This window comes from Branchiostoma lanceolatum, chromosome 9, assembly GCF_035083965.1.
Source record: "Branchiostoma lanceolatum isolate klBraLanc5 chromosome 9, klBraLanc5.hap2, whole genome shotgun sequence".
Lineage (NCBI taxonomy): Eukaryota > Metazoa > Chordata > Leptocardii > Amphioxiformes > Branchiostomatidae > Branchiostoma > Branchiostoma lanceolatum.
Genome location: NC_089730.1, coordinates 17,612,857 through 17,626,903, shown reverse-complemented (window position 1 = coordinate 17,626,903; position 14,047 = coordinate 17,612,857). Strand labels below are relative to the sequence as shown.

Genomic DNA, 14,047 nt, shown 5'->3' with positions numbered 1-14,047 from the left:
CATAAAAAAATTTGTCACATTTCTTGCTGAAAATTAAGTTATCAAGTCCGTTTTCAATCATCTTTAAACCAAAAATATCCTGATTGAGAAATATCATAATTTGCTTAATTCTTTTCCAGGTTTTCTGGAATCTGGCAGTTGTCCGTGCTCTGTATGGAGTCTTCTGTACGGTGATGGGGAGTTGGGCCATCTGGTGGGACGAGGTGAGAAAGGAGAAAGGTTTTACGACATCTTTTAACAGCCGCTATGTTCACTATTCCTATAAGGTTTCATGTGTATTAATTTTTTTTTTATATGTAATTACAGAACAACTTATGAATTTACCTCGCAATTTTCAAGTTCACATGACCCCCAACACGTCTTTCGTGTAAATATGTTTGTGATTCCAAATGCATGGCTGGCATACATTATCTATAAATACATATAGATTGTGATTGCATTTCTTTCCTTTAGGTTGCTATCCAAGATGTCGCCCACGCTACCACGCCGACTGGTTTCGTCACCATCTACGTCACGGTTGGCTTCTTCCTCTTCGAGACCATCGCCTCCACGACCTCTGACCTCGTATTCGGAAAGTTCAACCCTCTGCTTAACGCCCACCATTTTGTTTCCCTGCTAGGTCATAGCCTTGTAGCCTACTACGGGTGTTTCCACTATTTCGGTGTAAGTGGTTTGATTCTGGAAATGAGTACGCCCTTTTCGGCCCTCTGTTGGATGTTACTAAAATGCGGGTCGGCGGAATCTTTGCTTTGGAAGGTTAACCAGGTGGTTCTCGTTCACACCTTCCATCTCCGTTCTGTTGTGGAGTGTTTTCTGTGGGTTCAGACGTACAAATACTGGAGCAAGATGAATGAAACGCCTTTCCCCCTGCTAGCTGTGTTCTTAGGGGGTCTGTTCTTGTTTTCCGTTGTGATGACGCCATATTGGTGTTACAAAAAGACGGCCCAACTCTTTAATCCAATCGATTGGAACTTTAATGACACTAAGAATCAAGGGCAAACCAATGGCCACACCATTAACGTTAAAAATGGCGATGCCCGCTCCAAAAAGAGCAAGTGAGACATTTCAAAACAATCCTTTCAAAAACATCCGATTCTTCGCCAAGTAGCAAGAAGAAATTCAAGTTAATATTTTTTTCCATCATATTGTCATTTTTTGTTTCATTAACAATAACTTTATTTGTAATGATGACAGCCATCTGAATATATTCAATCTACAGTTAAATAACAATGTTTGGGCTTTTTGTTCTTCTTTTATTTCATAACGTTTACATTTTGCCTAAGGGAAATCAATTGCAAACCATTGTTTTGCGCAAATAATGCCATGGTTAGTTTTCTGAAAGCAAGTTGGTACGATCGTCTTTTAATTCAAAATCTTTTTTTATACGACTTTTGCGAATTTGAAACTCAATATGAATTGTCTCAAACAGCTTGGCAATATACTTCTTTGTAATAATCCATTAAAACATTCACAAATTTTGAGTTGAATAAAATGTTTTAATTAAAATGTGAGTTTTCTTACTGATACAAAGTCAGTAATTTAGGAGTTGCACCATCCGTGGTTTCGTTCAAAAGTGAATTGAGAATCTTATGTATAAAGTACAGTGTAGACTTTCTGATTCTCCTATAGCAGTTTATAAGTTGTTTTTTTCATGGAAAATTTGACATTTTTTATCATTTTTATTTTCTAATTGTCAACATAAGGCTCTTGAGAGGGGTATCATTGATACCTGATTGACTTTGCAAAAACATTAAGATTTCATTAATCCAAAATTTTACAGTTACATTGTATTCTTTTCAAAGTAACACAGACCCTCATAAACAAAAATTCATACAGTTATATAGATTGTAGAAGGTTTTTTATCCTTTACTGGTGAGTAAATTGGTGGATAGGAAGTAATGAATATATGTGTGTTTTCATATTCATTTCGACGTATGGAAATATCATTGTACAATTGTTTTGTTGTTAGGAGGAATTTAGTTGTTGGAATCAGATAGAAGATATCAGTGCCAGTCCAGCGTACATTTTTTTGGTAAAATTTGACGAAGGACACACACCTCTGTGGATCGAGTAATCATAGTTTTTGCGGGGGAAGGTATTTAAAAACCATCCTTTTACAAGGAATAACATTGTCTCTTCAGTCGGTATCCAGTTATGCCCAGGTTGTTGTATGACAACAATCGGTAGTTATTATTAGTATTGTTGTACGTGTAGTAAGAACAACTACATTTATTCAAATAGGGTCAAAATTGCCAAAATTGGTCAATAAGTCAATGTGTTTCAAATGGAAATGCTTCTTATCGCTTCATTAAATGAATCAATATTTGGTTGGGATAGCGTTTTTCCTTCCTTGTGTCTATTTTTCAGTATCACTTGATATCATAATCATCAGTTACATTTGTTTCAGTTCCGTTTCTTTTCCTTTTTTCGGATGAAGTCTGAAGGCGGAGTGATACCATTTTTAAGACTGTGACGCGCCGCGACCTTGCTCTGTCGGTAGGCCGAATCTGTCCCCAGCAGGCGATCGAGCCAGCCATAGACGCCGAAGTTAGAGTTGAATCTGTGAAAGACAGAAAAAAGTTAAGATTCAGTCTTCGTTTAACTTAGTGGTTTTATAAAAAAAATCACTGGAGTTCGAAGCTATTTTACGCAACCAAAATCGCTCTTGCTATAATAGCCAATGTTTCCACCGTTTGAATTTTAACTAGGGCAATAACGGCTGCTGACTATTTCTTCTTAGGTTTGGATCGTATTCCTGGCACAGCAACGACACCTAGTGGCTCAAGTCATTATTGCTCTGCATGCGTTAATTTGTAATTTGGTTGTGTGCATTATAGAACTTCAATCTCTATCATAAAAACGTTAAGGATTTCTCTGTTTTATCTTTTCTCGTGAAATGCATACCGTTAACATTTGTCAGTTGAACGGCATGTACATATGTTAGTTGCTGTCTAGGTTGAGATTAAGAAACATGGACAATGTTAAAAAACAGAACAATTCTCTTTGAAGGTTAATGAAGATTTTGCGTTTACTTCGCGTGATGAAAGTCGTGAAACTCCGGAGACCGGAAGTTGAAGGGAAGGTCATATCCGGAATGATCTGTGACGGTGATGTACAGTCCGTAGCAGCCGAACAACCAGATAGTGCTCACGTGACAGCCTGGAAAATATCAAGATGGCGTACACATAATTTCTAACATCTGAAATCATCTTTATTGTGTTCAGAAAAAAACATACAATCACAGGATGAATGGGTAAAAAAACCTCTAAGGACAGTCCTTTTCCGGATCACGATACCCAGGGGGCGCAGAGTACAAGTCAGAAGAAATGTAAATCGTGTGCGTCGGACTGTTCAGGCACTAAAACTGCTGTAAGTTTTTAACACGTATGATTGATACATGAAACTACATCGCAGCAAATTACACTGAATAAAAAGACTATTTTTACACAACCAAGTGATTTATTCAACCTTCGTTTCGGTGACCATCTGTCACCTTCGTAAAGGCAATTCTGACTGGTTCACATTCTGTCATTCTCACAGCCTGTGCTGCAGTGCAATGTGAATCAATCAGAATTGCCTTGATGAAGGTAACAGATGGTCACCGAAACGTTGGTTGGATAAAACACTTGTTTGTGTAAAAAATAGTCTTTTTACTGACTTATCAACCTGATGAAACTATCCACAACACCGATTGACTTTACCACTGCTTCATGTACCATATTATGGATTACAGAATGAGAACACGGTCCCTTCAGGTTTTCCCAACCAATCGTATTTCTTGTGCAGTTAATGACATATTAGATATATGGCTTCAGATGACTCTGAGATACTCTGTCACCTCATAGGCTAGCTTGGACGACCAATATTACCACATCTGGTAGGCTGACGCAATTTTAATGACGCATGCTGCCGCCATTTTCATGACGTAGGTTACACTCTGTGCAAAGGGTAGAGGGTACTCACCAGTTACGAGTGGTCCAAGCAGAGGTGGGAGGACCCCGGAGAAGACATTTTCTATCGGGTAGGCGTATGGAGCTGCGATACTGATGGGGGCCGTCAGCTCATGGTGCTTCTTGTGGACACGTTTGTACAAGTAAGGGTGGTGCAGAATCCTGAAGAAAAAGAATGAAAATTTGACCGAATACAAAACAAATAACAGAATGAATGAGAGCTGAGTACATACATAGTATGTAAGTACATACGGGAGAAGAAGAAAGAGCTGGACTTTAACCACCCAAGAAAAGCTACAACACAGTCTTGGCAGAAGCTAGGCTGCGAGTTAAACACGCGAGCTGTGGAGAACTGAGCTGTGTGGATTAACAAGGAGTTGTAGAGAAAGATGCAGAGACAATGAACTTTGAAAGTGAAACACTAAAGACCTTTAAAGAACTCTGAGAGTTATTTGTACAATACACAGAATCAGTTTTTTATAGATATGATCTGATCGAATGTTTGTTTATTAATGTCCCAATGGTCATCAGTAGACTAGACGTGTGGGGCATGGGATACCCCTGGCAGGTTCGTTCACCTGGCCTCTGAGAGATTGTAAATATGAGTACGGAATAACAACAATATAAGAATATAATTATTTTATAAAACAGGATCGCTATGTACCACATGTTAAGTGCCATGGCATCCCCTTTGTAAATACTTCAACTATGCATCGCTCTCCCAAGGGAGGAATAAAGTACAAGAAAGAATGAATGAATGAATGGACGAATGATTGAGTGGATGCATGAACGGACGAGTGAATGCATGAATGAATGAATGCATGTATGAATGAATGATTGCATGAATGAATGAATGAATGAAGAAATGAATACAGATACATATCCTCGAAAGTAAACACACCAAAACTGATAGATGTAATCAGCTGTACATAGGGAAATTTCTGACATTCTGACAGAAAGTAGTTGCCTTATTTGGAAAAAGGCAGACTAGTAGAAAGATGACAAGAAATGGGCCGAACCTGTGAGAAAAGTAGAAACCGGCTTCCTCGGCCAACATCAGCGCTGGGAAGTCCACCAGAACGCGCCAGAAGGACGGCAGCTCTCGTCCGAACGTACATCCCCGCCACATCAGAATGGGCCAGGCCAGGCAGATGGAGACAAATGTAACGAGGGAGGTGATTGGTAGTTGAAGCGCGACCTTGCGCAGGATGGAATGGTCAACCTGAGATATCAAGTGTTGGCCACCATTAATAACAACACACGAATGCTCGAGTGCACACAAACGCACACACAGACACAGGCACACACGCACACAGACACGCTCACGCACCCACAGAGAGAGAGAGACACCGAAACACACGCAGCTTGACATTGTCTACGGCAAGTGTATTTTACATCACCGCTATAATAACGTTGACAATTGAAATGAAACGCATGCTGGAGATTTTGTTATCATTATCTTTAAAAGAAAATCAATATCATTTCGTGGTACTTACAGGAGGTGCATTGACGTCCGGTTGTATCTTGTACTTGACCAAGGCAGCGGGTCGTCCCGTGATGTCCATGTACAAGTACAGGGAGTTCAGCACCAAAAACGTTAGGCCATATACATTGGTACTACCTGTGTTATTGTAAACAAGAAGAGGAAGATATGTTTATATCTTTATGTATAGTATTCATACCGTATGTTTGGGTAGAGACTGTCAGAGATCACGTTTGGCATCTTTGCTAGTACAATCTACTATGCTATCTGAGTATAGAGACCCATATCGGAGTCTGTAAACGTTCCCGTGCATGTTGATATTCACTTCAAAAAGAAATTCAGGACTTTTCAATTTCGATCTATGGCACTTTAGATAACAAGATGATCGGACTGATTCTTCAATAAGGACTCGAGAACTTCGATCAGAGACCATTGTAGCACAACTTGACCCTCTTTCATTTTCACTTACAGGTCTTGAATATTTATCACGTTTCCAAGACGTGTAGAATTGTAGATTCTATATTTTCAATTACGGCATGGTGTACTTTAAATTAGACATCGATTTCTAAAGCAACAACATATTTTAACTAAAGTAGATCACGGCAAGGTAATGAATTATCTAATGCTAGATACTATGTCTATGTTATTTCAGACATTTTCTTACCTTAAAAGTGTTCATTAATGCGATTTTGTGTTGGTTTTTATCATGCTTTCAGTATAAAGCATGATTTGGTATGCAAGAATTTAATGATATGTTGATTATTTCTCTTTACTTACCTAGGGTTCCCAGTAGATAGGCGTTCCCTCCGTACCAGTCATAGACCTTCTCCCATTGGTTCTGACAAAACGTCCCAGAATTCCTCCACAGACTTGTGTTCTGATCGGTCAGAAGTATTTCAATCATCATTCTATACACGTAATGGTAAGTAGGAAAGTCTGTAGCGCCCGACTTTCCAATACTTACGATCCACTAATCACAGAGTCACGTGTGCTATCTGCATAACGTGACGTCACCCCAGCGGTGGATGGATCATTCCTTGACAAAGACCGATGTCGTACGGTCGAAAATTTGGGTAAGTCCAATTTTTTGTGTTGGAAATTACAGTTTAAACTCGTTTAAGAATAATTTCTACCAACACAGATGAACTTTCAAGGTAAGTAGGTGTATTTTAAGGTGAGCCTCTGTGTGGAATATTTTTCTAATGACGTCTACTGCATTGTTTAAGATTTGGATGAGAAACATTTTGATCGCTCGTTCTTAATCATCAATGAAGTGGAATTAATTATGAAAAGAATAGGATTTATTTCATTTATTCATTCGTTCATTCCTTTGTATTCATTTATACAGGGAAAACACACTCAGGATTATAAGTGGGATTATTCTTCCAACTGCGAATTCGTTGTGTTATTTACTGTGGTTAGTAAGTCAAAGGTAAAGGCCCCTGAAATATGAACAAAATATGTTTTTACAGTCTAGATACGAACTGTTTACAACTTGGGGGCCTTTTCCTTTGACCTCGTGCATGCTCAGTGATCAAAACTATTAATTAGTTTATTGCAACGTATCATTGTACCCCTAACCTTGCAGAGTGCGACTCATACAACGTAGTGTTGCCAGCAAACTTAAGCCAAATAAAGCTTTATCAGTAAATTAAAACCATGTGCTTAGTTGTATATCAGCAAGCTGTTATGGACCAGTTTGAAGACAGGCGGGCTTGTTAAGCAAATATTAAGAGATTTTACTTCAAATGCTTTTGATGTCTCTGATGTCATTATTCTGTTGTATAAATATATTGTGATAATCTACTTAAACATGCACAAAAACAACATTGTTTTTGTATATTGTTACTTACCGCAACCAGTGGTTCAAAGTTCTCTTCCAACCAGGCCACTAACACGGCGGATATGGCAGGCCACGCCGCAAGGACCAGTCCCACAGTAACGGCAGCAATCGTCGCGGTCAGGCGCGGATGAGTTCGGGTGTTGAACATGATCGCTGTCGTCTTTCAAAACAATTAGATTTAGCTAATTCTGCAATGCGTACTGCACGGTGTTTTTCTCACCGAGAGCAGTCGATTTATCATCCACTAGCGCTCGGACTTTAAACTTTGCCCTTTGTGGACCCTACGATAAGTGAGTTACGTGACGCCGATACTGTTTTTGTTTTTAGGATATCGGAAATTTTGGCACCAAGACAGTTCGCGGCCACTAGCCGAAGCTCCGGAATTAGAAAACATGAAGTGTTAGTATGTACGTGATAAACTGATGTGTTACAGTATTTGGAAATATGATAAAACAAGGGTTTAAGCCTCTCTACATGTAGGACACAACCAAACCGATGCTTATTTATCTTTGGGTACAAGGCCGGGAAAGTGAATTTTTGTGGTCTTTGAAGTTTGCGATAGCGCAGTAGTAATATCAATATTAATACAATGCAGTATCAAGAAAACCTTGAAGATAAAACACCCTCGAACACTTCAAAAGTAACAGTATATTGACACGTTTAATATAGGAGCAAAATTTACATTCTTGTAAATACAGCCGTTAACGGATAGCCTGCGTTGTACATATATCCACCAGCCATGGTGATTAGGTTCTAAATACGTGCAGCCAATACTTACAGAATAAACCCCCCTACATGCGACTTTGAATTATGGACGGTGAGCGAGCTTTTACTACAGATAAAAAGTCAAACAGACTTCTAAACGGTGAAGACTTCAATCGGGTTGGTAAATCAATGGTTAGGAGAATTTTAAACACAACTAAAGGTTTAATATTCAGCCAACGTCTGTCACCTTCCTCAGGGCGATGATACTACTTCGCACTTCTGCTAGGTGTCGCTGCTGCAGTGCGAATAGGGCACGTAGCTAAGACCCCCATTCCACTTGGACGGCGCTCTCACCGCGCTCTCACGGCGACCTAAAATGGTCCAGAGCGCCGTGAGAGCGCCGAACTCCTGGAAAACGTGCTCAAGTGGAATCTCAACGGCGACCCTTGCGCGCTCTCAGCGCGACCAAAATGTCAAATGTCAGCAACTTTTTAATGATTTTATAGATCACTCAACGAATTCCAGAGATAAAGAACGAAATTTTGTTACGTTTTGTGTGCTTTGTTGTCTTCTCAGTCATACCTTTACCTCTTGTATCATATTTGAATGATAAAATCAAGGGGAAAACAGATTCAATTTTAGTCGCTGCACGGTCGCTCAGTGTATGTTTTAACTAATGTATTAATGTTCAACTTGTTTTTTGTCTGTGTTGTCTGTCATGTAAACTGTTTGCAATAGATATATTTTATCTTTCTACGTTATAATAGAAACGTAAATCACAGAATTTTGAAACACATTTTGAACCACTGACAACAAAACTTGGAGGGAATTTAATTTGAATGGAAGCAAGTACTTGTAGCAAATTTAACCTCCTTGCTTGTAGGTATTGGTCAATTTGTATTACCCACGAGCAAAACTATGATTTGACCACAAAATTCCATGAAATTTAAGATACTCCACTTCAAGAATAAAATTTGTTTGAACTACAGTTAAGACCATTCAATCCTCATAGAGCGCTCGCTGCGATCCTTGAGCGCTCGCTGCGGCCCTTTGATCCCACCTTGGGCGCTCTCACGGCGCTCACCGCGCTCTCACGGCGCTCACCGCGCTCTCTCGGCGCTCTCTCGGCGCTTGTCTTTTGATCGCCATCCTCGGCGCTCTCACGGCGAAGGTTTTGAGCATGTTCAAAACCATCGCCGAGGTGACGGCGCGCATGGCGCTCTCGCCGCGCTGTCGGCGCTCTCGCCGCGCTGTCGGCGCTCTCAATGGCGCTCTCGCCGCGCTGTCGGCGCTCTCACGGCGATCTGGCCAAAATGAGGTCGCCGTGAGAGCGCGGTGAGAGCGCCGTCCAAGTGGAATGGGGGTATAAGTCATTGTAGCTCTGAAAATGAGGGCAAGTTTTCCACTAGCGTTTTCAATTTTGTTTGTTTAGTAATAAAACTCTTTACAAAGATGACTAAACTGTAGCATATGGTCGCCTTCCTAACACTCTAAGCGCCTTTTCTCTGATACCGAGAAGTCCACATTTCTCCAGCGCTTTGAGAATGTTGTCCACATTAGCGTGTTGAGGGTTGCGCTTCCTCCACAGCGACAGGGCGCGATAGATCTGGTCCTCCCGGTAGAGCGGATGTGCCGTTTTGATGCTTTCGATGTCGACATCGATGACCTGACGGGGTCCGGGAAGATGGCGGACGAAACGCCGCCATTTCGCTCCCAGTTCTTCCTGGAGGATTTCAAGGACGCTTTCTAGCTCTGGGCAGGAGGGAAGAACAAAATATTCTTTGTTCAGTCTCTAGCTCTTCCAGTTATAGATAAAACACATAGTTTGGATTCGAGTCAAATCGCTACGATTTTATCATATTCATTGTGGTATTGGTTATATCAAAACCTCCTTGGTTACATAGATATAACCCGCGATCACAATCAATGTTTTGTGAATCGGTGCAACGTTCATCCCATGGTGAATTGAATAGAGTTTGGCAGTTAAACACACACCGTACAAGTGGACCCACCCCCTGCTGCCGCTACATGACTCACAATCGTGTGACCTTAAGGCTATCCAAAAGGAGGATGGGCACTGCCCTATGCACCGAAAGGTGTAATGAACTGATCTAAACGTATAAGTTAAATTTAACTACTATACTAACAACACTGGGTAGCAGTTACGCTAATCTTACCTTTTCTCGTCGAGGGTGTACCACTAGTCTACTTTTGGAGAATATTTTCATTTTTTTCCGACACATGACAGGACATATCTAATTACCTTCGTCGACGAAATGGTTTCGTCGACAAGGTTATTCGATGGTGCTTGTCTGTGTGTCTGTTAGTGAACAGAATAAGTCGAGAACGCCTGGATGGTTTGTTGTCGTAGTTGGTGTGTCGGTGTGTATGTGGGACATCTCAAGATGATTAGATTTTGGGCGAAGTGTTTTGCATAATTAACGAGAAAAGTGTAAAAATGTGTTACATTGTATGCTGAAGTATGTGTAGTGTTGGCTGTGTTATTCCAATTTAAGGCGTCATGGATAGGGGCAAGGGTCCTGAGGGGTCATATTGGAGGCAGGAAACGTCAGTTACACAAATTGGCTGTCAGCCAGCTGTTGGCATTGGTAAGGTAGTCTCCAAGCAGACGTATGGGTTGGCTATAGCAGGGGCAGGTTTTGCTTCAGACTTTGAAAGGGAATTACTCAAGAAGGGCTTGGTGGATGGTCATAAATTTTTGTAAGTACATAGCTTGAGTGCTGATGTACATGATTAGATACTTATTATGCAAATCAGTATCTAATTTGCATGATTAATGAGGAAAGTTTATACATCCATCAAAAGATAGGACTCTCAAACATGTGACATATGTAACTGAGGAAGAGAGAAATATTAATAGATATCAGCTTTGCAAATGAGAACCTCATTGACATAATTAATGAGAAAAACTATAACTCGAGATGGTCTTGTTTCATTTCATTTACCGCTCGTTCTCATTTAAATGTACACATTTTGTACCTTCCGTTACCGTTGGAAGTAAGACGTTCCTGGCATGAAGATATAACACATATAATGTATCATGTGCCAAACTGTCGTTTTTATGACGACTTAAAACTTTTCTGGTTGTTGAAAACGACAGTTTGGCACCTTGTATGTGGCATATCTTAATGTCAGGAACATCTTACTTCAAACGGTAACAAAATGTGTACATTTGAATAAGATCTAGCGTTAATCATCTATAAACTATAATATTGTGTGAAGGAGCGTCAGTGCAATGTGATATTATCAGCAATGAATGTAAGAAAACAATAAAACAAACGCACCTTCATAACTTTCCCTGCCAGAGGTTTTGTCGGTTGCCGCCCAGAATTTTTCCGCGATCTTCCTTCGACCTGTCTTCTCTTGCAAGAGGGATTCCCAAGAAGCAAGTTTCTCAAACGCCTCGGCTAATTCTTTGCGTAGCGCGTCAGACTTTTCACCGTTTTTCCTGAGCTGTGTCTGTAAGTACGCTTTATCTTGCCCATGGCTGAACATGTATTCTTCTAGACTCAACTCTACTTCCTGGAGACGAACGTTTCTCTTTGAAAGTTCCAAGTTCAGACTTCTGAGCTCTTCCTCGATCCGCCATTTTGAATCCAGGTGCATGGATGAGGTCACGTTCCCAAGGTCAGAGGTCAAGCCGTGTGTCTTTGTCATGTTTGTTGACGGTTTCGTGTCGCCCAATTGTGCTTCTCTGCTCGCCTTTTCATCTCCGAGTTGTTTAACCTCCCTTTGGATCTGGTGCAGCCGCCTGCTTCTTTGCCGAATCTCTCTATTCACGTTCTTGGACGCGTTCTCTAGTACGTTTCGCTGCAGATTTGTAATGATGATCCGGGTTCGGATGTCGCTCACGGTCCTTCGGCTTTCCTCGACTCTTCTGTTTAGTCGTGACACGTATTCGGAGTCATCCGTTAGCCATGTGTTACCTTGTTTTATTGCATCGTAGCACCTGTCCACAATATCGGGTATCACCCGCAAAATTGGAAAGTTTTTCCAGTTCACTACATCAATCGCCACTTGGCACGATAGCTGGCCATAGCTGAAGATATTCGAATCCACTTCACTTGCTTTACTGTTTAATAGACCCTGGATTCTGTCGATATTGTTCTTTAAAATTTCCTGGCACTTCTCTTGCTCCTTTTCACCCGTACAAAACGTTCTGAGAAAGAAGAGCACCTCTTCTTTTAGTATTCTAAAAACTTTCTCTAGCTGCAGTATTGCACCACTGGCCGTCGTTTCAAACTCGGCCAAAACGTCCCCCTCCTTTTGATACTGTTGTTTAGACCGCGTCATGGTCACCAGTTTCTGTAGTGTCTTGAAGTCGGTCAACTTGTCAACGTTTGATTCATCTTTAAGGCGTAGGAGTGCATCTTCTACAGTTTGTAGATAGCTTACGTCGGTAGCTAGGTAAGGAACCGATATAAGAAGGCCGTCACATTTCTGTAAGGCTGTTTTGATCGCTTTCGTGACCTCGTCGTACGATTCGGGCGGTTCCTTTGTGGACGATATCTCGGGAATCGCCGGCAGAAGTCTCAACCACCTGTCTCGACTGGACCGCAAGTAGTTTTGTAAAGGTCGAAGGTATCTCTTACCTTTCCTCCGCGGACTAGCGTCTTTTTCAACTGCAGGGTCCGTTTCCTGGGCCTCTTCCTCTGCCTTTTCTATGCCAGAGTTATCAACTTCTGTTGGTATAATAATCTTAACGTGTTTTTTACGTGCATGATTGGTGACTGGTCCGGCTTGGTCCGTTTCTTGTCTCGGCGTGTCTTGTCCAACGTCATCAAATTCTGGAGAGTTGGTAGCGTCTATTGCCTCCGCCATTTTTTCTTGCCGATATCTTCACATGACCTTGACTTTACATCTCTATGTCTTTCCTTTCAAAGTCGAGGCCATGCCTTTAAATTCAATTGGGAAGAACACTATCAGCATCCTTGTCCATGTTCCAATGCACATAATTTGAGTCAAAACTGTTAAAGATTCCAACTTTCCTGCCGTTCCTAGAGATACTTACAAAAAGACGCCCAGAAAAAAAACATTACCGTATAACCCTCTTCTTCTTGTAGAATAATCCAACCATCCAGCAGTCACCAACTGCAGAATACGTAAAGGTTTTCCCAGCGTCTATAGAAAAGTTGCTCCTTGGAGTCTATGTGGAATTCCTTTGAGAAAAATTCCCCAAAGACTGAAAAAAAAGCCAGTGCAGACGGGTACGCTGCGAGTGCGTCTAGTCTACTGTTTTGCCCTCCACAAACGACTCTGAAAAGTGCGACTGGCCTTCTGAGCGGCCTTGTTTTCACAAAACACTTCACGAGAAACAACGACTCCCCCGTATCGCGATACAAGTCTAGGGTCATGTATCGGCTCGTGCTATTGGCAGAAAGAAAAACAATCCGCCCAACCCCCGCCACGCTACCTGAACCTAAGAGACCAAAGGGTCAAAGGTCGGCATGGCAGGTTTGAAGTCAAAAGAATTTATTCGGATATCTGCCAGTCATGGGTCGCATGTTTTGGGAAAACAGAGAAAGGGGGTAGAAAATGGCGAGGTAGGGGAGCGTAGTGCTGAGGATATCTCTGTCCGCCGGCCTTTCACGTGGCGTCTTTTCACAGCTGAGCGCACCTGAAAGGGACAGGTTTGCGCTCCTTTGTGTGAGGTACAGCGGCGAACGCACCTGTGTACGTGTTTAGACGTGTCGCCAGTAAAGAAGCGTGGCAGGAAACAATCTTGTGGTCCCGCTCTAGAAGTCAGGACGAAAAGTCTCAGTATCACTTGTGCGTTTAGTCCCGAGAAAAAGATCTAGAGGAAACGCGAACCCCTCTTAACTGTAAAGATAAACGGTATGAATTTCTGTGTAAACCTTGAAATTCTGTCAATGCAAACCAGCTTTGAATGGACGTGTAACTGAGATTGAGCTATGTGCTTTACAAACCTTTGACTAAGTTTTGTTTACCTCTTCATTTAAATAATCACAGGCAACATACCGTTTCTTCTCCACCACTATACTGTCGCGAGTTTCCCCTACTTGTTGCAATGAGACAATGTTGTAA

At 41.4% G+C, this 14,047-nt stretch overlaps 2 protein-coding genes across 2 annotated transcripts; both read right to left on the bottom strand.

The window, feature by feature from the left end:
- Nucleotides 1-1,475: 1,475 nt before the first annotated feature.
- LOC136442525 (fatty acid hydroxylase domain-containing protein 2-like) lies at nt 1,476-5,732 on the bottom strand. Its single transcript, XM_066439431.1, has 5 exons — nt 5,447-5,732; nt 4,970-5,172; nt 3,964-4,112; nt 3,033-3,159; nt 1,476-2,560 (listed from the first exon to the last, which is right to left on the bottom strand). Exons 1-5 carry the CDS (start codon nt 5,513-5,515, stop codon nt 2,404-2,406), a joined length of 705 nt encoding a protein of 234 aa, XP_066295528.1. The 5' UTR covers nt 5,516-5,732; the 3' UTR covers nt 1,476-2,403.
- Nucleotides 5,733-9,353: 3,621 nt separating this feature from the next.
- On the bottom strand, nt 9,354-13,321 carry LOC136442452 (uncharacterized). The gene is made up of 2 exons (XM_066439313.1): nt 11,287-13,321; nt 9,354-9,733 (listed from the first exon to the last, which is right to left on the bottom strand). The coding sequence occupies exons 1-2, from the start codon at nt 12,821-12,823 to the stop codon at nt 9,438-9,440; spliced, it is 1,833 nt and encodes a 610-aa protein (XP_066295410.1). The 5' UTR covers nt 12,824-13,321; the 3' UTR covers nt 9,354-9,437.
- Nucleotides 13,322-14,047: the final 726 nt, after the last annotated feature.

Excerpts from the sequence above, each read along its gene's own strand:
- LOC136442525 (XM_066439431.1), bottom strand. The coding sequence starts at position 5,515 with ATGGACATCACGGGACGACCCGCTGCCTTGGTCAAGTACAAGATACAA. Across the intron at positions 4,113-4,969 it reads GGTTTCTACTTTTCTCACAG|GATTCTGCACCACCCTTACT; the intron begins GTTCGGCCCATT and ends CTTTTTCTTCAG. Across the intron at positions 3,160-3,963 it reads GCTTGGACCACTCGTAACTG|GCTGTCACGTGAGCACTATC; the intron begins GTGAGTACCCTC and ends GATATTTTCCAG.
- LOC136442452 (XM_066439313.1), bottom strand. The coding sequence starts at position 12,823 with ATGGCGGAGGCAATAGACGCTACCAACTCTCCAGAATTTGATGACGTT. Across the intron at positions 9,734-11,286 it reads TGGCAGGGAAAGTTATGAAG|AGCTAGAAAGCGTCCTTGAA; the intron begins GTGCGTTTGTTT and ends CCTCCTGCCCAG.